At 36.2% G+C, this 26,149-nt stretch overlaps 1 protein-coding gene across 2 annotated transcripts in view; it reads right to left on the bottom strand.

Annotated features, from left to right (window-relative positions):
- LOC136285076 (dynein axonemal assembly factor 11-like) overlaps positions 1-26,149 on the bottom strand; it is a 49,935-nt gene that overhangs the window by 7,095 nt on the left and 16,691 nt on the right. For both annotated transcript variants that reach the window (XM_066175764.1, XM_066175754.1), the window contains 10 exons: positions 24,395-24,562; positions 21,796-21,873; positions 19,830-20,002; positions 18,631-18,830; positions 17,364-17,549; positions 14,599-14,676; positions 11,868-11,933; positions 10,233-10,302; positions 9,306-9,401; positions 3,071-3,156 (listed from right to left, as the gene is read on the bottom strand). In XM_066175764.1, coding sequence (XP_066031861.1) covers positions 3,071-3,156; positions 9,306-9,401; positions 10,233-10,302; positions 11,868-11,933; positions 14,599-14,676; positions 17,364-17,549; positions 18,631-18,830; positions 19,830-20,002; positions 21,796-21,873; positions 24,395-24,562 — 1,201 coding nt within the window. The remainder of the gene's footprint in view (positions 1-3,070; positions 3,157-9,305; positions 9,402-10,232; positions 10,303-11,867; positions 11,934-14,598; positions 14,677-17,363; positions 17,550-18,630; positions 18,831-19,829; positions 20,003-21,795; positions 21,874-24,394; positions 24,563-26,149) is intronic.

The raw sequence follows: 26,149 nt of genomic DNA, 5'->3' as shown, positions 1-26,149 counted from the left end.
GATTATATGTCTGACAGCATTTAGCTAAGACATCTGTAGCTGTCAAGTACAATCACTGTAATGAATGTTCTTCTGTAATCTAAGAGACAACTATTCAGCAAATTTTTAACATCTGGCTAGTCAGCATCTTTTCAGTTAAAGAGGTCAAAACATACTATTTTTAGAAAGAACTGTAATTCAAAGACTCTTTTCCAACTTCTACTTTTTTGGTATATATTCGTGTAATATTTTAGCCATCAAAATCTGCAGGAATCATAATTACTTAAAACTGCACAGAAATCAAACACAAATTCTTGGAGTTTCACTATGCCATGGAATATGTTTAGTTCATCAGCTGGAAGGAATGGGCACCATTTCACATTATTACTTCCATGCTCCCATTATTATTTAAACATTTACTATGCAGCCAAAACTAAAGGCAAACGGGGTTCTAAGGAAATATATTTTCCTAATCCACAAGTTTGTTTTTTTAACTTATTTCTTGTAATTCATTTAAAGATTTAGCTGCATTTCTGTGGAAAAGCACCATTCCTTTTGTGAAGAGTCATACAATAGACTCACAAAATGGTTTGGACTGGAAGGGAAATTTACAGGTCATCCAGTCCAATCCCTCTGCAATAAGCAAGGCACATCCTCAACTAAATCAGGGTGCTCAGAGTCCCATTCATCCTCACCTTGAATGTTCCTAGGGAAGAGGCATCCATCTCCTCTCTGGGTTAACAGGTGCCCATGTTTCACCACCCTCATAACACAAAAATTCTTTCTGATATATTTCCCCTCATTTACTTTAAAACAATTATGCCTTGAAATCTGTCCCCATCTTTTTTACAAGATTCTTTTTATTATGAAAGGCTGATAGAAGGTCTCCCCAAAGCCTTATCTTTTCCAGACTGAAGAACCCAGACTCTCTCAGCCTTTCCTCACAGGAGAGGTGCTTCAGCCCTCTGATAATTTTTGTGGCCTTCCTCTGGACTGGCTCCTGTAGATCCATGTCTTTCCTGTACTAAGGATCCCAGAGCTGGGTGCAGAACTCCAGGTGGGGTCTTGGTACAGCAGAGCAGAGAGGGAGAATGCCCTCCCTCAATATGCTGTCCATACTGCTTTTGATGCCACCCAGGACATGACTGGCTTTCTGGCCTAAAAGTGCACACTGCCTGCTCATGTCCAGTTTTTATTCACCAATATCTCAAGTTCTCAGGGCTGCTCTCAACCCCTTTTTTCCTCAGCCTTAATTTATACCAGGAGCTGTCCTAACCAATGTATACCACCTTGCATTTGACCTTGTTTAACCTGACGACGCTCACGTGAACCCACTTCTCAAGCTTGTCCACATCCCATTGGATGGCATCCCACCTTCTGGCATGTGAACTGCACCACCCACCCTGGGAGTCACCCACAAACTTGCTGAGAGTGTGCTTGACATAAAACTGTACTGGTCCCAGTATGGGCCCCTGAGGGACTCCACTTGTGAGTGATCTGCATGCAGAGATGGTCATTGCCTACTCCCCTCTGGACACAACCATCTTACCAATTCCTGGTTCATCCATCAAATTCATATCTTATCAAGTAGAGAGAAGGATGTTGTGGGGGACCATGACCGAGGCCTCACAGAAGTCCAGACAGATGAGAGCTGTAGCTATTCTCTTGTTCACTGATACAGTCATTCAATCACAGAAAGCCACTATAGGCTGGCCTTGCCCCTGGTGGAGCTGTCCTGAATCACCCCTCTGTCCTCCATGTGCCTCAACATAGCTTCTAGGAGGATCTGTTCCAGGCTTTCCAGGCAGAGTAAACCCCAGAGGTGAGGCTGATGGGTCACAAGTTCCTAGCATCCTTCTTTCTACTCTTTTTAAAAATGGGTAGCAATATGGGTGAAATATTTCCATTTCTCCAGTAACCAGGAACTTCCATGACTTTGCAGGTATAATGGAGAGTAAGTATCCTCCATTTGACCTGGACCTTCTAAAAGTATTTGAAATACTTGGTAATCAGAGTGATGCACTGTTGTAATGACTTCTGCTTAAGGAAAGGGTACAGTCTTTGGTGCTCACTAGTAACCTCAACAGATTCACACAGGTGACCCACCATCTTCTCATCAAGAAAAGATCATCAAGAAAAGAAGCAAATGACTGATTTTTATTAGGAATAAGAAATTAGAATAAGAAAGTAGAATTATTGACAACTGACTCTTGCAGAACCATTTTGCCAGTGTCCTAAATATTGACGCCAAGAACAGCCATGATCCAAAACGCCAGTTTTTACTAACTGCTTAGCCTTTTTAACAAGATTCCACACAATGAAATCAAACAAGGAAACAAGTGCAACGCTTCAAATATAAACAGATAAACAACTTAAGGGATTTCGCTGTTACAATATCTTACTCTGGTATGAATACCATTTGCTATAGCAAAAGGAGAAGGAAAGATTAAAACATGTATCATGGTATTTGTACTTAGGCCAAATGTCCATAAACCCTACTGTCTATCTACAGTAGCACTTGCTGAGGGTAAAAACAGAAAATAGTGCATCACTGATATTCACTTGCTTTGGGCAGTCATTACTGATAAGATTTCAAGAGCTGGAGTTGACATCACATTTAACAGGATGGATCTGTGTTACAAAACCTTGCAGAATTGCTTTTTGAACCTATTTACTAGAGCAGTAAATCAACTTGTATAACAGTAAGAAAATACATTCATGAGAGAGATCAAAAATAATTGCTTTCTAAAAGGTTTCCAGCGCTGGGTTTCATAGCAAGGAACTCTGCGATGCCATTCTCAGTAGGTGATTTTGTTTTAGTATATACCAGTTAACAACCTGAATGAGCTGATGGGAAAAAAATACTTACAGGCAAAAAATAAGCAGGTTTTTGGCTCTGCTATTGAAGGAGATTCCTTTTCAATAAAAAGCATCAGACAGGTTATTAACCTAAAGCTTTTAGACATAATTTTACTCTACACTAATAAATATTTTCAAATTTTCAACAATAACATAAAAGAAGTACATATTCTGGCATGTGAATAACACACTGATAAAAATAAAACTGATGCAGAAGATAAAAAGGAATTACCTTCTCGTGTTTTTTTGCTGTGTATTGCAGACAGACTGTTTAATTGAAGTGGAAACTTTTTGCTTAGCCAGGATTATTTCTTTAGCCTAAAATAAAAATAAACAAAACATAATTCTCATAGAAATTGACACTTCTGCTCGCAAGCATTTAAATAATCTTTCAAAAATAGAAAATTGAGAGTGTCTGCATAAATTTTCTCTTGTGACATTTACTCTTTCTGTTGCATTTTAACACTCTTCACTCAGCACGAAACATAAACACAAGGCAAGTTAAACCAAATAATCTGAATGGAAATACAGACAAACATTTATTAAATTATACATAAAAGAGTATTTAAATATATATGTCTACTTGTATTTAAATATATACTGTCTGGTTTAGCACTATGTTAATAATGCACATTACTGATTGCATTTCAGTTCTGATGTCCAAGCACTTGTTCTGACATTTTTATTAAAAAATCAGCTGCAGTCTGGACTTCTCCTTACTCAAATGACAAATGATCACAAAGTCCCTCAGCTACTTTTCTAAAACAGAAACTTAGGTTCAAAGTCCAGATGAATTCCCCTTCTCAAAGAAAACATGTCCACCATGATTTTTTGGAAGACGTGTTATTGACATCTTAAAGTCATACATAAAGGGTATCTCATTGCAAAAGGATTTCTTTTCCTCTGAAAGAACAGCATGGGAGAGGGATCCCTTAAGCATTTGAAAGGAGGAAGAAGAACAAGAACAATACCAAATAGTTCATTTTATTGACTGTTTCATAGTGCAACTGATTTGAGGGCAGTCTGTTCCAGGTGCCTAGTGAATTTAGTCTCCATACTGAACCTCAAATTATATGAAGGCAGAGTCTGTAGCTTCTATCATCTGTTTCAGGAAATCAGTGTGAAGAGGCTGAAGCCCTCTGATTCTGTATATGCTCTGATGAAGGAAAGAAAGCCTTGATTCTACCTTCCCTCTTTTCAAGTGCTCTTTTTTTTTAACAGAAATTCATTCCGCTGATCCCTTGAGACTCATGCTCCTTTGTTCTCAGAGCACACCATCAAGGACGGTGAAGAAATGTGCTGATACTGCTCTCATAAGAAAATAAAACTGACCTTGGAACATCAGGAAGGGTTAGGATTTGCCTACTTTGGGCTCAGTAGAAAGTGTGAAATTTGAAGCTTGTGGTATATAGCATAATGGACTAAATTAATGAAATGAAGTTTTCTGGAAGTTATTCTATGATACTAATACTATGATTTCTAATATTTAAATATTTGTGTACAGTTTTGGGCACCACAATATAAAAAAGACAAGAAGCTACGAGAGAGCATCCAAAGGAGGCCACAAGGATGGTGAAGGGCCTGGAGGAGAAGCCGTATGAGGAGTGGTTGAGGTCACTTGGTCTCTTCAGCCTGGAGGAGATGGAGGGGAGGCTTTACTGAGGTCTTCAACATCCTTGTGAGAAGAAGAGGAGGGGCAGGCACTGATCTCTTCTCTCTGGTGACCAGTGACAGGACCCAAGGGAATGGCCTGGAATTGTTTCAGGGGAAGTTTAGGTTGGGTATTAGGAAAAGATTCTTTAGCCAGGGGGTGTTTGGACACTGGAACAGGCTCCCCAGGGAAGTGGTCACAGCACCACACCTGAAGGAGTTCAAGAAGCACTTGGACAATGCTCTCAGGCACATGGTGTGACTCTTGGGGTGTCCTGTGCAGGACCAGGAATTGGATTTGATGATCCTGATGGGTTTCATCCAACTCATCATATCTTATGATTCTATGATTAGTTAGAAAAGAGAAAATGCACCCCTTTTATCAAAGTATTCTAAATATAGATGTTTTAAATAAAATCTGGAGAATATTTGAGAAAACAGAAAGAATATGTGAAAGCCATATTTTTATTCATATTTTCAGTCCGTTTTTTTTTTTCCTACAATGGCTTTCTCATTCTACAGTGGGAATTCCTCTGAGTTACCCTGAAACACATTTATGCTGAAGGATTATTAGATTTCTAGGATTCCACAGCTGTGCCTCCACATGCCTTTGAGGGTAATGAAATATTACCACATTTACCATACCTAGATAAGTGAGAATTATATAAAGTAATTCTATCAAATACCACTGACATGCATAATACACATCACTCCTATTTTTAGATTAATTAAGGATTCTAACTCTCATTGATCTTTAAATTTCTAATCGCCTTTGAAAGCCCAGGCAATAAAAAGCTGTCAGCATTCGTTTGTGACTGGTAATACAATAAAGAATTAATCAAAAGTCCAAATTTTTCCCTCTGACTCACTAAATTCAGAAAAAGTAAGTTCTAAAACATGACAGAGAAGGTCTTAGAACCCTAAATAAAACCTGCTTGTTAAAAACACTGGAGTTTGATGCTTTTACTCAGGCAGTGATTAAAATGCTGGTGTAATCTACTGATGACATTTTATTAAATCATTTATTTAATATGCCAGTTTTAGTCAAATTCTATTAAAGAGTCTCCCAGTTTTCCATTTTCCTGCATCATCTGCAAAGGTGATTCTGCCTGAGCACAGAGGTTCAAAATCTGAGAAGTTTCATGTCTCATATATTTTTTCCAGAACATGAGGCATGTACAATGCAGTCACTATCAACACCTTACTCATGCAAAATCTCCAGACAAAGGATTATTGCAGTATAAACACTACACTTTAAAAGTGTCATTATATTAATTCACTGAACATTGTGTCCTTCAGTTTCTTTTGATGACCTTCCAAAAAGTGTTGGTAAACGCTGCCTTAGAAAGGCACCCATTATGTGGTGATTTGTCGTATAGCAAGTAATATGGTTAAAAATAAGTTACCAGAAATGAATGTGGAAATTATTCCTTTCTTTTACTTCATGTGTAATTTACTACCTCCAACATCTGTGGTGTGGCAAGGTCATCCAAGAAGCAAGGAAAGAGGTTTTGTTTTTGTTTTTGAAGACTAGGAAACTATAAACAGGCTGGAAGATGAATGGTGAAAGGTTTATTAACCTGATCAGAAGCTCACTAAAACAAGTGAAAACCACTTAGAATTCAGATAGATTTCTGTTGTGTTACTGAGAAGAGAGAGAGATTTCTAGGATACTATTGCATGAAGCTTCTAGGAGACTTTTTAGATTAGTGGACAACATTTCAGTTATGTAAGGAACGTGCTAGGTCATTTATCTAGTTGCAAAAAAATATTATTTTGATAATTGTTTTTTAGGAACAAAAGGATAAAATACAGTGTAATACAGTCATTAAGCTTGTCTTGTCACTGATACAGCCTGAAAGAAATTGAATATATTCTGGTCTTTCTATTATCTTACTAAGAGGAATTCCCATTAAGTTCGTGATCTCAAACTAATATTTTCAAGGATTGATAAAATCAGCCACAATATTCTGCAAGAAAAATATCTATTTGCCTTCCTGTTGTCAATCATTATTCATTTACCTTTTTTCCTATATTACACTCCCTTAATAATAATAATAATAATGAAATTTGTATGGATCAAGATAATCTGAAGAGGATCTATGCCCAAAAATTTAAACTGAGAACTCTATTTCAGTCCCAAGGGAAGAGAACAGATTCTGTGTCTGCAATAAATAACACTGAACAACAGGCTAATATCTGTTACATGCAACTGTAGTGAAGTAACACAGATCCATCTTTGGTCAGCAAATCCACAAAGTTCACAGGATCACAGAACTGGCAGGGACCTGTGGAGGTTACCTGGCCCAAGCCCCCTGCTCAAGCAGGACCCACTTGAGTCAGCTGCCCAGGACCACATCCAGAGGGCTTTAGAATATCTCCAGGGATGGAGGATTCACAACCTCCCAGTGTGACCTCTGCAGGCACCTGGTCACCCTCACAGTAAGAGTTTCCTGGTCTTCAGAGGGAACTCCTGCATTTCAGCCTGTGCCCACTTCTCTGGTGCTGCCACTGGATACCATCAAAAAGACCCTGGCTCTGACTCTTTGCACCCTCCCTTTAGGTACTTCTGTGTATTGATAAGATCTCCTTGAGCCTTCTGTTCTCCAGGCTGGACAGTCCAAACTCTCTCAGCCTTTCCTCAGAGGAGAGGTGCTCTACTTCCTGGATCATCTTTGTGGCTGTTTGCTGGATTCTCTATAGTATGTCCATGTCTCTCTTGCACTGGGGAGCCCAGCACTGGATGCAGCACTCCACGTGTCTCTCACCAGTGCTGAACAGAGGGGGAGGCCTCCCTCCACCAGCTGGCAATGCTCCTCATGCTGCTCAGGATACAGCTGGTGTTCTTTGACAGAAGAGGGTATTGCTGACTCATGTTCAACTCTGTGGCAACCAAGACTCCCAGGTGCTTTTCTGCAAAGCTGCTTTCCAGAATCCACTGACAACAAAGACATCATGCAGCATTTCATTCATGCATCTCTTGCTGTGTCCAAGCGACTACTCAAGCAGTTTTAACCAAACCAAGGCCAAGCTGAGAACATCTACCCAGTTATTCTATAGTGCTTCTCTCTCCTTATGTTTTACAAATATCTGAGAATCATGTATTCTGAGATGAAGTGTGCTCCACAGCCTCAGGCTAGGCAAAATTTGTTAGTGTAGCTAAAATATCAAGGTAGGTTAACTATAAAGTTAATAATGGAATAAAGGCAGTTCTCAATCACATGAAGAGTGAATATTCATTTTGCTGATTTAGGTATGATTTTATAGGCAGGCAGCAGAGTTAATATATATCCAGAGACACTTGGAAATATTTACATTTTCTAAGGCATTGATCATCCACAAAGTGACTAGAAAGATGTAGGAGTAATAAAAGCAGGGTATGGGACAGAAAACTGACAGTACTTAAAAGAACCCAATGACAAGTAACTATTAAACAAAAAAATTATATACATTTGAAAATTACGCTATCCAAAATGGCAAATGTCAAGGCCTCATTTTCAAACAGATTTATGGAAACAAATTCTCACTTGAGTGAATTTGGAACATTCAGAAAATATCTACCTTAACCAAATAAGTACAATTTTCAGTATTCTTACAGTTTTTGGCAAAAATGCGTATTGATGCTAGAGTGACAGTTTGTGATTCGATGAGGTGCTGTTCTCATAGTGACAGACAGATGCTATGGGACTGGAATGTAGAAGAGAACATAGAAGGTTAATAAGCAGAAACAGAAAAAGCCAAAAGTTAGAGCTACTAGATGCATAGTCTTAGAATTAAATCAGAGCAGAAAGAGAAAAAAATGACCCCATATAGCAGGTAAAGCTATTTCAGCTAAATAGCTTCTTCCTTCAGAAGGAAATTCTGTATTTGACATATTCTGGTGAACCCACACATGCCTCCTGCCCCTACAGAACAGAGCAAATTCCTAAAGGCCAGAAAGGTAAGGCTAGAGCACCAAGAGATTATTTTTTTTACTGTAAATATCCCTAGGAGGGATTAATGTACTCCAGAAGTATAAGGTGTCCTACAGAGGTTGCCTTAAAAGCAACCCAACCCTCCCAAGGCATAACAGCAGAAGATGCTGCAGTTGATTAACTTCTCCCTCAGAATCCAGACCTCCATCATACCATCCATTCTCATCTCTGGATCTCCATCTCGCTAGAACTTCCAGCTCCCTGTCTGCTCCAAGCAGTTGCAGTTGAAACACCATGTTGCCACAACCCTCCTGCTCTATGGTCACAGTAATTTGTACAGCTGGTCAGGGAATCCTTTCCAGCCAGGCAGAGCATAAAGGGAAAATGAATTAAGCAACTCTTTTTCCAAACACATGAGAAATGAGAGAAGTGCATCATCCCTCTATTTGAACAAATATGTAATCTTCATACATATGTGTGCCATACTAATTTTGATAAACTGATTTGTCCTTATTATTCCACAAGTGGAAAAACGAAGTAGGTATGTGTTTATTTTCATTATAAAAAATAAAATCTATCTTCTTAAACATTTGCATAATACTACATGTTTTGCATAGTCTCTTTTCGCATATAAAAAGCTGATTTTGTTTAAAGTAAAGGAAATACAAATTTCTATTAATACTGATTTGCATTATGTTCCTTTAGAGGAATTTTAAATACTAAGGCTTGGTTCTGCAATTAAATTGTCTTTATGCAATGTTTCTTTTTTTGGAAAATATGTCCTGCTGGGAAAGGCTAGACCGTGTATCTTTAGCAAGCCAGATGCTACCTGTAACTCAGAAACATTCCCCAAGTACTCACAACATTTAAGGACCTTTGTGTGATGTCTCCTGTTTTACATACCTTTGGCATGGTGACAACTAAATGACCAGTTGTTTGTGATCTTTTAGCACAGCTGCTGTCTGGCTTCACTTCCTCAGGGAGCACAAGCTGAAATGGCTATCAGACAATATGCAATTGAAGTATATCATGCTAAAACATTTTTTTCTTTCTTTCACATGGATGGAACAAATACAAAACCACCACTATCACATCCTTTGATTTTAAGGACACTGCAGGTCTAAATGCTTTCACTTTATGTATGGTATTACTAAACCTAATAAATTATGCTAAATAGCTTTTGCATACAAGTAGAGTCAGATGTATGTTCCTGAATTGCTGCCATTCCTGGAGTGTCATCTCTAAAGAAGGTTATAAAACGATGCTTGACTTATATTAGCAATTAAATGAGAAAGATTATCCAGTCTATTTAGACGTAAAGCAATTCTCAAGTTCTGTTTATGCAGTTGGCTCAGTTAAAAATAGGGATTTTGGTTTACTGTGGAAGTGCTTGGATTTTTTTTTTAAATTATGATAAAATTAAAACGACTGAGAAGAGAGAAAACTGGAATGACATTTTAAATGCCCTTTCAAAAGAATGTACATCCATTGGTTTCTGTCAGCTATAAATTCCAGATTGTGAAATTGCTACATTCTAGCCTAGGGCAACTAGGAAGCTCTCCTCTAAAGTGAATTATGGCACACTGTGTGGGGGGAATAAGGAGAGAGGAGAGAAGGAAAGTGAAATTTTATTTCAGGCTTTGTACATCTTCTGGTTAAGACTTCCACAGTTTATATGTGGATCAGAATGGTGTAGGTATTGAAAGACCCATTCTCTCTGCATAGATGCAAATGACTGGTAACTTACAGAAGTCAGATCCAGAGTCCACTGAGTAAGTATGGCAAACATTCACTCTTGATTTGAAATGAATGTAATAAGAAATCACAAACCTTTCCCTTCACCAGTACTCGTATGTAAGTCGGCTGCACATCAACATCAAGTAAAGAAGTGTCCAAATGTCTTTGGAATGAAATATAAATAAATGAATCAATCTACAATAGACCATATAGCTCTTTCAAAATTTCACAGTTCATAAAGCACAAGCTTAAATTTCAGTTATTAAATTTTCCAAAATACTATTAGGATATAAAGTTTTGGGGAAAAACACCCCATGATTTTCCTGTGAAAGTCACTTAAAATAATGTCTAAATTCTATCAAGTCTATAACATCAGCTATTGTATAACTGCAAGAATGCAAAATCCTTGAGGAAAACAAAAAGGTATTTCATCTGTTAGTTCAGTGCCTTACATTAGTATGAAAATTAATCTACATGCTCTTTAAAATTGTACAAATATTATGCTACTTTACTTTTCTACTTCTATATACTAAAATTATAGCAGAAATTCCCTTTTCTTGCACAGAATTTGCTGGAAAACAATGAACAGATACACTTTCCATTCCCAGAAAACACAGTAATTTTAAATCTTTCAAACAAAATTTGTGACCTGTAAAAGCTCCTCTTCACTATATGACACCTGATGTGACTCATGGGAATGCAGAAGTACATATTTCCCATTTCCCTTGTTTAACAACATTGTTTTACAGGTGATTTTTTCAAATGTTTTAGTCTGCATTTCTTACAAGAGAGCACAGACTATTAAAATATGGGCTACCCAGGGTCCCAAAGTGTTCAAGAAATGACTGGACAAGGCACTTAATGCTGTGGTGTAGTTGGCAAGGTCATGATGAGTCAAAGGCTGGACTGAATGATCCTGAAGGTCTGTTCTAACCTAAATGATTCTGTGATTCTGTAGTATATCCAGCAATTTATTGCATCTGAATAGATTTTCTGAGCTTCAGAAAAAGATCTGTATCTTCCAAGTCAGAAACATTAATTTCCTCTTTTGAGGGAAATTAATGACTTTCAAGGGAAGCACACCTGGCATGAATAATATTTCTGTGCTATAAAATTAATTCAAGTTTTATGTAACAAGTTTCCATTATAGACAGATAAACTCATGGGTTTCCAGTCCCTTCCTGAAGAATGGAAAAGGTCATTGTATATGATGTATATGTACTATACAGTATATGTACTATCTCCTCGTCATACTTTGCCTGGTTCAACCAAATTTCTTCCAAGCAATGCTCTGGTACATTTCAAGAATAGCCACAAGCCATGGACTCTCCCCACTAATCAAGGGAAATAAGACAAGGCTAGTCTACTCCATCTCAGGGAGAAGAAGAATTTGACTAGAAGTCCATGAACTGTACTGAAGCACTTCTATGAGCAAAAAACCCACTTCCTACAGCCCTTATCTGCAAAGGAAGAATGGAAAAGAGTTTGTATATGTATAAAAGAAGAGGTGACTATTAGACACAGTCCCCATTCAGGATTAACAGAACAGTCTGAAGGGCCTTTGGCTTATACAGCTTCACTTAGGCACAGGTTTTGAGATTGGTTCCATTATCCACTATATTATTTGTTTTCTTCTTGAAAAGTCCCCGTTACAGAGAGCAGTATAATTGAAACACTGTGTATTACATCTCATGAGTGGCAAAAATTATTGGGGAAAAAAGATCTGACCTGTAAACAGCGAGATCCAAGATGATCTGGTTGTTTTCTTCATCATCTTTCAAAGAGAAATGAAGCCTAATAACAATGACAAGAAATACCTCCAGGATAAATACTACTGGAGTGAATAAGCAAACATTACCGCATAGTTCAAACGTTGGCAATTTTAGATGAATACAAACACCATTTAGACAATATGTCATGTGATAATTTAGAAACAGTTGCAATTTGCCCTTTGAACCAAGGTCATTCTTACATTTATTTTCTGTTCTCCCTACTCGAACCACAACAAAAAAAAACCTCTGCTGAAGGTCAGCTAAAATTAAGCTCATTCTGACAATGCAGAACGAGAGACATCTGCTGGTGAAACCTGTTTACTCTATTACATCTTTATAGAAAAAACCAATTCCAAAATGCAAGAAAAATACAGAACTTCGTCATTCTAACCTTACGGTACGTTAAAAAACGCGCTTTTGTTCGTAGTAATTAATTTGCCCCAAGTACAAATATCTGTCTCTGTATTTCCAAAGTAAAACATGGTTTGCATAATATCCCTGATTCTATAAGCTTTGTATTTGTTGAAAATGAGCCTCTAGATTGTATTAGCTGCGTGTTTGTGATCTTTTGGCTGGGTTCTTAAAATTGAGAATGAATCTTACCAGTTATAAATCGATGCCAACTACTACAACTGTAAGGAGATCTAGTCTAGACTTATAAGTTCTGCTCAGATGCTCAAACATTTCCCATGTATGAAAGCAGAGAAAAAACAGAATGACATTACCTACAAATGAGAAGCTTTTGATAAATTAGTTATTAGCATAAAATGAAAGGATTTTGCTTAATATCATTTAGCTGGGCTATTTCAGTGACATTGAAGTACTTAGATAAATTGGGTTCAGGTAATGGAAAGATGCTCACATGTTAACAGATTAGATGATAAATTTTTTTCAGCAATAAAAATATTTCCCAAATATGCTTTTCATTCTTTGGTCTCCTATATTCTGATACAGTCAATCTGCAAGAGAGTTGACAGAGATTGTAGTTTATGAGTATTTTTTTAATGGAAAAGTGCAAAGAATACAAAACTGCTTTATTTCCTGTTCAGGCTTTTTGCCGCATCACTGATTTAGAGAATCCGCTAAAATATGAAGGGTGAACAAGAGGACAGAATTATAAAATTTTCCAGGAGTAATCCTAATTAGAACTGAAGGAGAGAAATAGTCTGTCCACAGCAGCAAGCAGCCATTTCTCTTGCTAACTTTCCAAAAGAACATCAGAGAAGTCTGGACATTTTTGTGGACATGAGACTTCCACGTTGAAGCAAAAACTTCGGAGAACACCATCTGCTTACTGGTATCTCTTTCTTTATGTCTCTCCAATACACTGCCAGATTGCATTGAACAGCTGTGACATTCTTGTTGAAGCCATGACAAAAAATGATCATTGGTCTGGCTTTATGTGGGCACATCCACAGACTAAATTGAGAAAACTCGGGTGACACAAACAGGAATGCTACTAACAGTGAACTCTGTTTTTTCTAAAAAACATAGCTAGGGATTTGTCTAAACGTCTCTGCTTTTTAGAGGCACAATCAACTTCTATTAACACAAGATTTAAATTATATTAGGCTTATCTTTTTTGGATTAGAAAATGATACCTTTTTTTTTTTTTTCCAGTCAACACATTTTTACTGAAAAAAAGTACATCAATACAATGGAAAATATCTCCTGGTACAGACAGACTAAACATGGCTCTACACGACACTAAACATGACACTAAACTCTCCCACTACCTTTAATTCTCTCTGTTCTACTGAAAATTGTGGACTACACATAATTCCTTGAATTTGCAAGGATTTCTAAATTTTCAAGATTTAGAAAGCAGTCTTCAGGCTAATGATAAGCATGATAGATATGGGTTTGCAGCTAAGTCGATCTTAAATGGAAAAACCTCTTCAGAGGACAGCAGAGAGGTAAGTAGCCACTTTCTCACCCCAGTCTCCTGCAGGAGGCACTGTGGGGAGCTGTTTATAGGGAAATAATGTTTGCACTCAATCTCCTGCTTTCCCTTACAAAATGAAGGTTTGGTTCAAGTAAAAGCAATGGCTGATATCCCTGGAAACTCATTCCAAAACACCTGAAAACCCAAGTGCCTTTGTCAATGGTAAAATACAGGACTCTTCCCTGTATCCCCATCCTCTGTTGCTGGAGACCTCACTCAGGGTCACAGGGCCTCTTGCCACAGAAGCTGATTATCCTCCCCAGTTCTGCCAGTTTTACACCTGTCATCAGAGGACAGAATGATTTTGTCCAGAAATATTCCTGGGATGTATTTTTCCACATTTAAACTGGCTTCTCATACACATTTATCTTCAACAGTTACACTTTTTATAATATTAGCAAGATGCTCCAAGAAAGAGCCTTCTGTAGTAAGGCTCTTTCTTGGAGCATCTTGCTAAAAGGGAAAAGACTAAAATATCTTATATCTTTTACAGAAAAAGAAGTTCTTCAATCTTTAAAGAGAAAGATGTTAAATTAAACAGTCTTGAACACTTAATTCAATGAAAACTGATTCTTTTTCCAGCCTCAAAATATAAATTTAGAATACAGTTTTCCTACAAGGAATATAATACTGCAACAAGAATTTCTCAGCCCTCTTATATTTGGATTTTCACATATATTGAAATAGTTGCCCAAATCTACTACAGAGAGATTAGACTGTTTACCCTCTCAACCTTACATACTTAGGCACATTCACATTCAGAACTTTTCCTTCTGCAGTGACCAGTGTCCAAGCAGTCTTCTCTCTCTTTTTTGATTCCCTTAACAAAACAGAAAGAAAAATTGTTTATGGTTAATCATTAAAAATTTGCATTATTAAGTTCAATAGCAAAAATAAAGAAGAGGATGGCAAGAGGTAAGAATTATCTGGTATTTGATGTTAAGGCTACAATTTATTTCAGGAACAAAATACTTTGCTTCATGGGTCCAATTGTACACTAAGAACATCATCTAAATATGAGCAAATAATTTATAATGTCACATCTTACATGGACAGTAACTTCTGCATGTCGCCATGTTCATCATCAAACAGAAATATATCAAATTATCTGGTATACCACAGGAAAACCATGGATGGCTTAAATGTATGAAATGGGACATTTTTCTAGTTAGGAATGGTCAAACTCATCACGAGGTGTTGCCACTGAAAACTGCTTTGATGTACGGGCAAGCAATTCTGAAGAATTTTTATTCATGCTCACTTGATTACTCTCACTGAACAAGTGCTTGGCCTACCTCCAAACAGCATCTGTCTCTCAATCACTATTTTGCTCTGGCAAGAAGAATTTTAATCACAAGCAACATCAAATAGGATACAGTAGGTCAAACAGGATACAGTAGGACCAAAGGGCAGACATATAGATTATTTGTTGATGCATATATTACATTTTTGTTGTGTTCTTTGTTCAAAAAATGCAATACATATTCCTGATGTATTCAAGATATACTGATATATTACTTTAATATTGACAATCGATTTCCAGCTATTAGCAATTAAACTACATCTGACTTTCATTTAGTACAATAAACCAGCTATGACAAATTTATCCACCCAAACAAAGTAGATCACAGTAAAATCATTACTAGTATTTTCCTGTGTAAATGTTTAGATGACGAGCAAGGGAAGGAAGAACAAGGAATCTGAGTAACATGCAAAAGCAAAGTCTGCTTGCACCTAAGTAAAAATACGGAGTTTTCTTTAAAAATACAGCACTGTAGTTGTCATGTTGCATTAACCCACTCTTCAGCTGGTCAATACAGTGGGTATGGCCACTTCAGTCAGCATATTAAAAGGGAAAGCATTTCTCAAAAAAATCCCAACAACAATGCATTGCTTCTTTTTTGTTACTGAACCTATTTCTTACTCTAAGTTCAGGATTGGGAGAATGTTAAAGGTGATAGATATAAAATATTATAGTTTTAGAACCTTGGGGGAAAAAAACCCATAAAAATAGATTTGGTCTATAAATACAATGGATTTGAAGAAGGAATAAAAACACTTAAGTAGACCTATTGGAATCACTACATAAATCCAATTTATGTTTAAAAAAAGACAACTATCCAAGTGTTAAACACTATTCTATAATATAAATGAACTTTCTTGTGGGATTTGTGGGCTGCCAGTCTCCACATCTGAATTCCTAGACTTGCCACCTAAATGTAAAGTGAATGAACCACCACTCTGTTCTAAAGATGTTCTCAGAAACACTTCACAAATTATATTCTACCACCTGTTAGCTTTAAATAATCTGTTCCCAGATGAACTTGTCTATACATGTGAACCATTTTAAGAAGATGCCATGAAACTTTCTCAAAACCAAATCAAAATGAGCCATGACAGAATTTTTAAACCCTTTAAATGCCCTGGAAATTTAGAAAAATACAGAAATTAACTATAGTATCTTTATTATAACACTATTTGGACTGTCCTTGAATCTTTAAAGGGAAGCATTTGGAACATATTTGCTTTTGACTAGAGGAAGACATTTCCAAACACGGCAAAACTCAAACTGGTTAGAATCTGAGTTTCAGAGTAGTTCTTCCAGGAAAGTGCTAGAACTTGAACTAATAATAGCAACAAGTTATGCACATTTCCAGATTTCTTGGAGAGTTCCCTAGGACTGACTTTTTCAATACTAAGCCTTGACAAAAATTTTAAAAAACAAGCCCTTAAGTAGAACAGCTAAAAAAAAAATCTCTGGCACAAATTATTTTAGATACGTAAAAGAGAGAGAGAAAAAAAAAAAAGAAAGAAAAACAAAAAGACATTGTTTACAATGTCTGTGGAACTGATAAGCCAGCAGCAATAAAATACTGAGGTTTTTTTGCTATTATCTGCATGTATTTTGCATATTCAGTAAAACCAGTAACAAATTTATAAAGTTGTAAATGCTTTTCAGGGACCAGACTTCTTCAGATTCACCATGCCAAATAGCACAGACAAAAGAAAGAATCCTATTACTCATGACAAATATCTTTGATAAAATATGAGTAAAAAATTTCTCAGTTACATGGAAAAAGTGTCTGAAATGCCACTTGTGCAAAAAAACTTGTACCACGGTCTGTATGCCATTTACATAATGCAATCTGAACTATGGATAAATGTTTTAAGCAGAATGTTAAATGTTGAACTACACAAAACAGTTAGCTGACAGAAAAGTGAAACTTCTAAACTCCATTAAATGAAGTTGAAAAAACAAAATATATTTTAAAACTCTGAAAAAAATAAGGAGAACGTAAATGAGGTTAACAAAATGGAAGAAAATAAAATGAACAATCTGAATATTCAGTTTAGACTGTATAAGCCTATTTTAACAAACAACAAGGATTAAAATGGTCAATTCTCAGTAATATTTAATGTCAGGCAATTACCTGCCTGTTCTCTGTACCTTTGAAAATTTCTCCTTCTTCAATTCATCAAAGATAATAAAACAACAAAAAAAAGTACCTTATATTGTCTTTAGCTCTCCGCTTTTCTTCAATATATCTGTGAGTTTCTAATCTAGATTCTGGAGTATACGGTGTAGGCTCCTCCCAAAATTTTCTGTCTTCATCATCATTTTCAGCTGTTCTGCATCTTTCCTGCTCTCCATCTCCTTCTGCATGATTGGGTTTTTCCTGTGGGGAGTCTGGGCTATACAAGATCACTGAAATATTATTCCAATGAAATGAAGGAAGAGTAACTTGCTAATAAATTACTACAATATTCTTTCAACACAATAATAACTGTCCAATTCCTACCAAGAATGGTATCTTATATATTTGGAGAACATTCTCTGCTCTGCTTCCTTTGTCAACCAACAAAGCATATTTTGACACAATGTTTTTCATTTACCTGACTATGAAGTGATAGTGATACCCATTCCCCGGAAAACCCTGATAGATAGTTCAACAGATTTCAGAAAAAGAATTTTCAGATACCCTCACAACTTTCAGGTGAGAGAAAACCTTCAGTCCATATGCTGTTTAAGAATTCCCAATATCAGGCAGCAACAGATTAGAAATTCATAAGGTAGCAATGAGCATCTCCTCAAATGCGATCTTGACACCTGAATAATACTTTCTCCCTAGCTCTAAGCTTCTGTAAATCTCTATTAATAGAGAGAGAAAACTAAATTTTTGATCCAGGTGTGATCTCTGAGGACAAAGTTCTGCAGGCAGCTTCATGAAACAGTTTCTATTGGAGTAAAAATAAGGTGGGTGGCAAGTGCAGTAGAAGATGACCCCAGACAAAATCCTGCTGCTGTCCAGGTAATGTCAGTCACATGAAGTGAAAGAAATAGGAAAATCAACACCAAAGGCCTGCAATATTCCATTTCAGTCTTCAGATGTTATATTGTTAAGGCAAAAGCAATTATAGGTGAACAGCTGCTTTCTCTGGAACCCCTGCTTTACCTTAAATAACAATTTCCAGCTGTTCTCCTGAAAGAAACTATTAATTACACTATTTTGGCACCCAAAGAACTTAGCTTGGAGTTTTGGGGGAAAAAAATCTGTTGAACTGTGTCTGCAAGTCAATAATAAATTATGTTCGTAACTAATTATATTTTTCCCTAGAGATAACATGCATGAGGAGAAATAACTCTGCTTGAATCAACAATAAAAATGAACAAAAACATTTAAGTAGATTATAAAAACGCTTTAATGAAAAAAGTCAAACTTGTGACTAAAGAAAGAATACTGTTTACTCACAAACTGTTGTTGTTTACAGTTACCTGTCAAATCCAAGCTTAGAATCCATCTGTTTCTGTTTCTCATCCTTTCTTTCTTGCATCCTTCTTTGAGCCTCTTCCTTTTCTCTGGCCCGTTTGAGAAGGTAAGCTTGTTCCTGTTCTCTGATTTTCCATTTCACTTCTGGATAGTTTTGAAGTGCTTTAATCCTCTCTGAACGTTCTATTTCTTTACTATCCAAATACTTCCCAAAGGGGAAAAAATCAATATATATATGTGAGAAATTATAAACATATCCAAAACAATAAATCTTTGCAGTTTAATTTTGATAAAGTTCTGTCTGTAATTAGAAATGCATCTTTCACATATCAATAGCACTATGTAAGTTACAATTTCTTACGAAGAATTTACAATAACTTGCTATTCAAATCTGAAGATAGTTTTGTGTGTCTAAGATCTGCTTTTAGCATTTTCCAGGAATTTTAATTAGTCCTATTAAACTATACAGTAGAGACAGTCCCTTCAGCCATTTCTGGTCTTTGTCTGACTTTGATTCAGCCCAGAATTATTTCTTTTGATGTGTACGTTTATTGCCAACTGAGTAAGTTGAATCTACTCTTTATAAGTTAAGCAGAGCCTGTGCTTCTCTGAGCAAAATTGTGAGCACATGTTTCAGGCCTGAGACTGTATCATTGACAGGAAATTGTTATATCAGTTCAGTCATAGAACAAAATCACAGTCTCAAAGTATCTATTTACAGCCAATGCAATGTAGTGCTATTTTACACCAACTTGTATTTTTTACTGTCTTACACTGCAGGTTTAGTACATATTGTTGAAATAGTAGCAACAACCCACTAACTTTCTGCAATCATGTTAATAATTTAAAAATACAATATATAACAACCATGAGAAAAAAAACCCACAAGATCCGTACAATGACTTTATTTGAAAAAAAAAAACCAAAAAAACCCCACAATCCCCCCCCCCAAAAAAACTTCCTTTGTTAAAAATCTCCAATAAAGATGACAGAAAAGTTAATGAATAATTATGGTTCCATCAGAATAGAACCAATTACTATCATATTATTTGTTGTAGTCATTTATTCTTTGGAATAGAATTTAATTTCCTGTGAACATTAAGAAAAAGTCTAAGTACAGGTGTTTATTTTGTTTAGGATAAGTATGTTCATTCAACAGGACTCATGTTTTGTTTGAATTTAAATTTAAGTATTAAAATCTTACTTTTAATTGATGAAGAGTTGCCACTACAAATTGTCTATAACCTTCAAATGCAGTACATGGGTTACCCACTAGAAACAATTCCTTCAGATGAATATTGCATTTTAGAGATTCAATACTGGAGAGTTCACCAATGAAATTTGCTGTCAGATCAAGTTTCTTCAATTCTTCACAGCCTGTTTGAAAGAAACCTTAATTCAATTTGTCCATAACATAAATGTACACATGATACACATACAGACACACGTAGACACTTGGATATAAAACTGTCTCCATTTGTGTTCTCTAAACTGGCTTCATTCTGTCAGAACACATCTTTTCCAAGACTCTGAGTGAAAGATTGACTCACAGCTAAAGTTTATGAGCTTACAATATTTACAGGAATAAAACAAACTCAATAAAATACAAAATACGATAACGTTATTGGTTTTATCGGTATCTAAACTTTGTGGACATTTACAGATGAGCTGTTAAATATTTAATTTTCAGATAAGCTGGATTTAATTTTTAACAGTCTGATTGCCTTGATAGCCCTTCTCAGTTAAGTCTCAATCATATGGCTAAAATCCAATCCCATTGAGTAAGGACAGCAGGATCAATTATGAGTTTCAGTTCTGATTATGGTTAATCTCTGATAATATTATTCAAGTACAAAGATAAGATTTCCCAAAAACTCACTTCAAGTTAGATTTTCTGCGCTCTGGACTCAGCTGTCATTGTAAATAATTTATCATTGGTTAAATTGCAAATACTGGTGAGAAAGTGTTTGTACTAAAGCAATTCATTACAAACAGAAACTCTAAATTAGGTAACAAAATGCTCTGGAAAAAGCATCTGATTTTTTAATTTATCAGCCTCTCCTTTTATCATAATGTATCCATGAATCATAACCTTGACTCTAAGAATAAAAAGTTTAGCTGAGAGCAAGCTCAACTTTGATTCACATCACTGTAATCACTTTCCTTTCCTGGTCTATTTGCTAAGTTTTATGCACAGTTGAGCTGTAAGAAAGTAAACAACATTGAACAATTTATTAGAGGACTTAAATAACCCAAATTTATGCAAGGGCCAATCTCAAAGGTTGTAACTCCTAAGTAACTGACAAATCACAGTAATAAATAATGCAGCCTGATAGATGAATTTAAAATTTTGTGGCATGAAAACAAATGCAACTTTCTCAACAAATTCCCAAATATGTACTACACTACTTACCTCTTCACCTTTTCAAATTTGTGTTTAGACTATTTGCTTGTTTCTTATTTAAGCCATCCCCTTGAACCGGCTTGCAGACTTAAAACCACAAAGTAAACCAACCAACCACCCAGCTAAACAAACAAATGAAAACCAAAACAAAACCAAAACATACACACACAAATAACCAACCAACCAGTTTGTCTGGGTTTTTTATTTTAACCGTTCCTTTGTCAAGGTGGATATGTTAAAGGTTCAGCAACTGGCCTAATCAGACTGATAAACAGAAAACAATCAAGTCACAAATCATTCAACTAATATGGTATGCGTTTATGGGTCGCTCCAAGTCTTCGATATTTATCTTGGAAAATGGCATATTTTGCACATGAAATGTGCAAAAGTGATAAGACAAAGGATTAAACACGTATAAAACAGACAGGATTTCAAGCAATGAAAGAAAAACATCCTCTGAAAACCTCTTTTCAAAAAAACCCTCAGACCCTCAATGCAACCTGTGCTGAGCAGAGAACCTTCTTGTGTGTGACATTTGATTTCTGAAGATGGAGACATTCAAGAAAGTTCAATGAGAAAAATTCAGCAGTAGGAAGCACTTGCTACAAAGAAGCATTACTGAAACCCTGCACCCAAGGACCCTCTAAGTATCCACAAAATACCCCTACAGGTGGGCACACTTAATGGATTCCATCCTCCTTTACACCAAGTTACAACTTAAGTGTTCTAATATGAAAAGGCAAAATGGTTTTTTTCAAAATCTGACCTTCCAGATTTTCAATTCTTTCGATGTTGTTCAAAGCTACATTTAAATATTCCAGCTTCTTTAGTTTGCCCACATTTTCTGTAACAAAACAGAGATGGATTATTTCAGTTTTCAGCACTGGAAAGGACACTATGGTTTACTTTGTTTATTTCAAAGCAACAATGAAGCAGAAAAATAGGAAAGACAAACCAGAATATGTACCACATTACTGGACATTAATATTTTAATGTTAATAAAAATACAAAACAAAAAAGTTTTCTGAAAACACAAAATAAAAAAGCAAAAAGAAATAAGGAAAGTTATAAACATATTTTTATCACAAATCCATAAAACATATACAGATCTAATTCAAGAGGAATGGCTGAAAAAGCACAGTGAGACATTCCATCTTGGGATAAGTGAGATCTCTACAAATCTGGTGACATGAATCCTATCAGTTTACTGGGAACTTGGAGAGGTAAGTCCTACATAACTCACAAACAAATGATGGCATCAATTTCTCAGCAAGAACTTGTGCAGCTTAGCTGGGATGCCTGTTTTTGTTGCAATATTTCTGTAAGAGCAGTGCCTGTGCACATGATGAAGTGAGAGCTGTGCGGAAGCCAGTGGTTCCACTCATGCACACACTGGATGCCTGACCAGCCCCTGCCTGCTCCCAAGGCAGGGCTGATCTCCAGAGCTGCATGAAGGTTTGCTTTAAGAAGAGAAAAGACACCGCCCAACAAATCCCATATAAACCATTTCTCTGTGACATTCAGAAGCATGCTTGGAACTGCTGTGTCCTCTGCAAGGACATGTGGACATCCACTGGGAAGAATAACTTCTCCACTTCAATATTATGTAACACAGCCCCTGTTGACAATGTTTTTGATCACAACTATGGTGTGGGGAGGGGTTGGTGGTGCTTGTTTTGGTTGGTTTTTGTTTTGGGGTTGTGATACAGGTTAACATGTGGCCAGAGTCTTATAAACCAGGTGTTAATGTATCAATCTCTGAGGGTCCAGTGGACTGGCTTAAAATAAATATTGAGCAAGACAGCTTTTCAGAGGTGTTTTGTAAAGCAAAAGGTTTAATAAATGAAAAAACCTAAATGTTACAGAAAACAAAAGAAAAGCCGCACACAGGTGTCTGAGAAACTCTGACACCCTGCTAGAAACACTCCAAAACGCCCTTTACTTCCTTTGGGGTCCTTCCTAAATACTGAATGTTTTAGGAGGGACAACCTGGCCTTCTGCCAATAGGGAGAGATACAGGATTTGAACAGTGAAAAGGTGCAATAGATGCTTCTCTCTTGGCACTGAGCCAATCACTGTCAGAAGGGTGTTGAAGTTTCTCGGTTCTTCACCTTATAAGAAATGCAAGGAGTGAGTCTTAAACTTTTCCCTATATGGAAAACACTTGCTGGGTGTGGGAAATGCATTCCAATAGGGTTGGGGGTTTTTTTGTTTTAATTTGTTATAAGGGTATTACCTGGGAAAGCTGTCAGATTATACAAGAATATATGAATCACCAAGCTGCATACTTTTTCAACTTCTACAGTTAGATTATGGTCAAAGAAAAATTATTCGTCTCAAAAATGAAATTGCTGAAAAAATTTTGTGCTCAAAAAGCAACAATCTGAATATGGTACCCTGTGCTAACCTGAAGGAGGTCTGAGTGTTGACAGAAAAACCACAAGATGAAATCTTGTGCCTTATTAAGGACACATTAAACAGAGAGAAAACCAACTTATTTTAGTCCATCTTTTGATGGGGCAAAAAAGCACAAAGCAGTTTAAAGAAACTTGTTCTCTCTGGGAGAAGATTTCTCCACTTTACGAAACACATTTGTTATCAGCAGAGACAGAGTTTCCTGATGAGTCCCTTGAGAAAACTTAAAGGATTTGCCTACAAGTTCTGAGCACAGAATTTCCTCCTAAAACCTTACTATTTTTTTCTTCCTCTTAAGGAACTTCAAAGGGATATACCAACATAATTTCTGAACACTTCCAACTTTTGGTTGTTCATCTAGACAATACATGTAGAATCTAAGCTTTTCCAGCCCAAGACTTGATGTCACATCTTCCAATATGGAGCAAAACCAGACCATATGAAATTATATCTTCTCTTGTGGTGCAGGAAGACCATTAAAGCTTTGTTGCAGAAAGTTTGGTTCATGCACACAAGCAAGTATTTTATCTGAATAAAAATTATTTCAGCATTAACAAAAAAATTATTTGAATGAAAATGAAATTTTAAAAAGGGCCTGAAAGAGCTAATCCTGTGATATTAGAGACCATGGTACACAGTAAACTCTTTGTCACTCTGTTTGCCACAAGATGGGATATTTAAACTATATCCTGATTTTTGAAATTTTAATCCATAAAAGGTGTTTCACATTCATATTCTAGTGATGTGTATCTCAGTAGTAGCTTTTTAATTTAAGATTTCCCTTGCAAATTTCTGAGCTTCTTAGAAATTTAATACAGACACCAGGAAAGGAACTCTTGTTAGGGGCACATTCCCTTAAGTATAACAGAATACTTTTTTTCTTTTTTTCCTGATTTCAAAATTATGCATGTGATTACATTTTAAAAGAAACATATTAAGAAAAGACTTACCAATTTTCGGAATTAGATTATTCTGAAGATAGAGAATTTTTAAATCTCGACACCATTTGTCAAGATGCTCCAGTTTTTCTATTTCCTGCTGATGTAAAGAGATTTCTTCCAGTGAAAAAATTTCACAGTTGTTATGTTCTGCACGTCTTCTAACAAGATCTTCAGTGACTGAAACAAACATTAGATGTCATATTTCCCTTGAATAATTTTCTGCCATCTGACTTACGAGCAAATTATAAAATCATTAAAATATTTTGTTCCACCATACCAAGTAGCCCAGTAGGCATGACAACAAAAATAAAATCTGCCAGAAAAGATATTAAGATATCAAGTACCAAGTAGCTTCAACCCACTCTGCCACAGTAAACATCTTTTGTGAAACACAATCACGTCACCTGTACCATTTGGAAAGATCCATATGAAAACTGCTGAGTCTTCCACAAGAACGCAATAAAACCCTTGCAGAAATTAATCCAGCAGCCACTATTTTCAGCATAGCTTGGGTTGCAGATTGATTCACGTAGACAAGTAGTGGAGTGTTTTATGCTGTTTTATTTCCAGATACCAGATGTTCACATCACAGACAGCAGCAGGGGGTGGGGGGAAGCAAACTCCACTGTGTCATCATATTCTTCCACCAGCACAGCATGCACAGAAATAAGCAGGATAAATGCTGAAAGTGGGCAGATAATTTTTATGCTATAACTAAGCCACACATATAAATGTTTATGTTAGAATGAAATGTGTACCTGGATTTCTTAGGCACTACCAGCTCCTCAGAGCCAGAAAAAGAATTTCAGTGGCAGAACGACACCAGAGACCTGGGTTCAGTTATCATGCTGTAATAATTAATGCCAGGCTGTCTATCAAACAGTGAAAAGGCTCTGTATAATGAAGGTATAGAAATTCTATAAGAACCAGTGCTCACTCCTGAGCTAGACGCTAGAACTTTGTTTCCAGTACACTGCACCAAAAAGTGCCAGCATCTTCCTCTCCTTGACAAGGACTGGACTACAGTGAAGTATTGAGAAAAAAAACAGGGTTTTATCAAGTTAGCATAGGTATGTTCATGATTTTAATGTTTTTTAAAAAGACAAAAAAACCTTTCAAAAAGAATCTGAAGAAAAATAAATAAAAAGAAAAAATATATAAAGATCTGTGAAAACAAACTGTTCCTACCACACATTAATTAAAAGCAGTCTTTCACTTCTTTGTCTCAGGGAGGTTTTGTGAAATTATCCAGTTTTATGTCCTGGAATGGACACATCCACATGGACCAGCAAACCATGTCTCAATACAGCCCAAACTCCCATGTGTCCATACAGCTCCTCTATCTACAGTCATTGAGAAAGAGATGAAACTTGTTGTGTTTATATTATTTATAGATGACCAGGCTTAAATCTCCCTTCTGCTCAACAGAGTTTCAACTGACAGAATTAATTTACAGAATTAAATTGGAGATACAGATATGGATTGAAGGGGGAACCTGTCTGCACATAGATCATCTTGGGAAAGGTGTCTTTGTCTCTTTTAACCACGTTGAGCAGGTTTGTTGAATCTGAACAATCATCTTCCCTTCCACTTGGACTTGATTAAAGTAACAGAGAAAAGAGAAAAAAAAAGTCAATAATCATGACTAAATACTTTAGTTTTCACAGTAAATATGAAAAAGCATTGACACTTCTAATAAGTTACTTGGCAAATCTTTTGGAAATTGAAAAAAAAAAAAGAAAGTCTGCTTACTACTGAGTTTGG

Source organism: Chamaea fasciata, unplaced genomic scaffold (assembly GCF_029207755.1).
Source record: "Chamaea fasciata isolate MVZ Bird 193981 ecotype frontalis unplaced genomic scaffold, bChaFas1.0.hap1 SCAF_1, whole genome shotgun sequence".
Lineage (NCBI taxonomy): Eukaryota > Metazoa > Chordata > Aves > Passeriformes > Sylviidae > Chamaea > Chamaea fasciata.
Note: the sequence above shows the minus strand (reverse complement) of the source record. Positions and strands in the feature narration are given on the sequence as shown.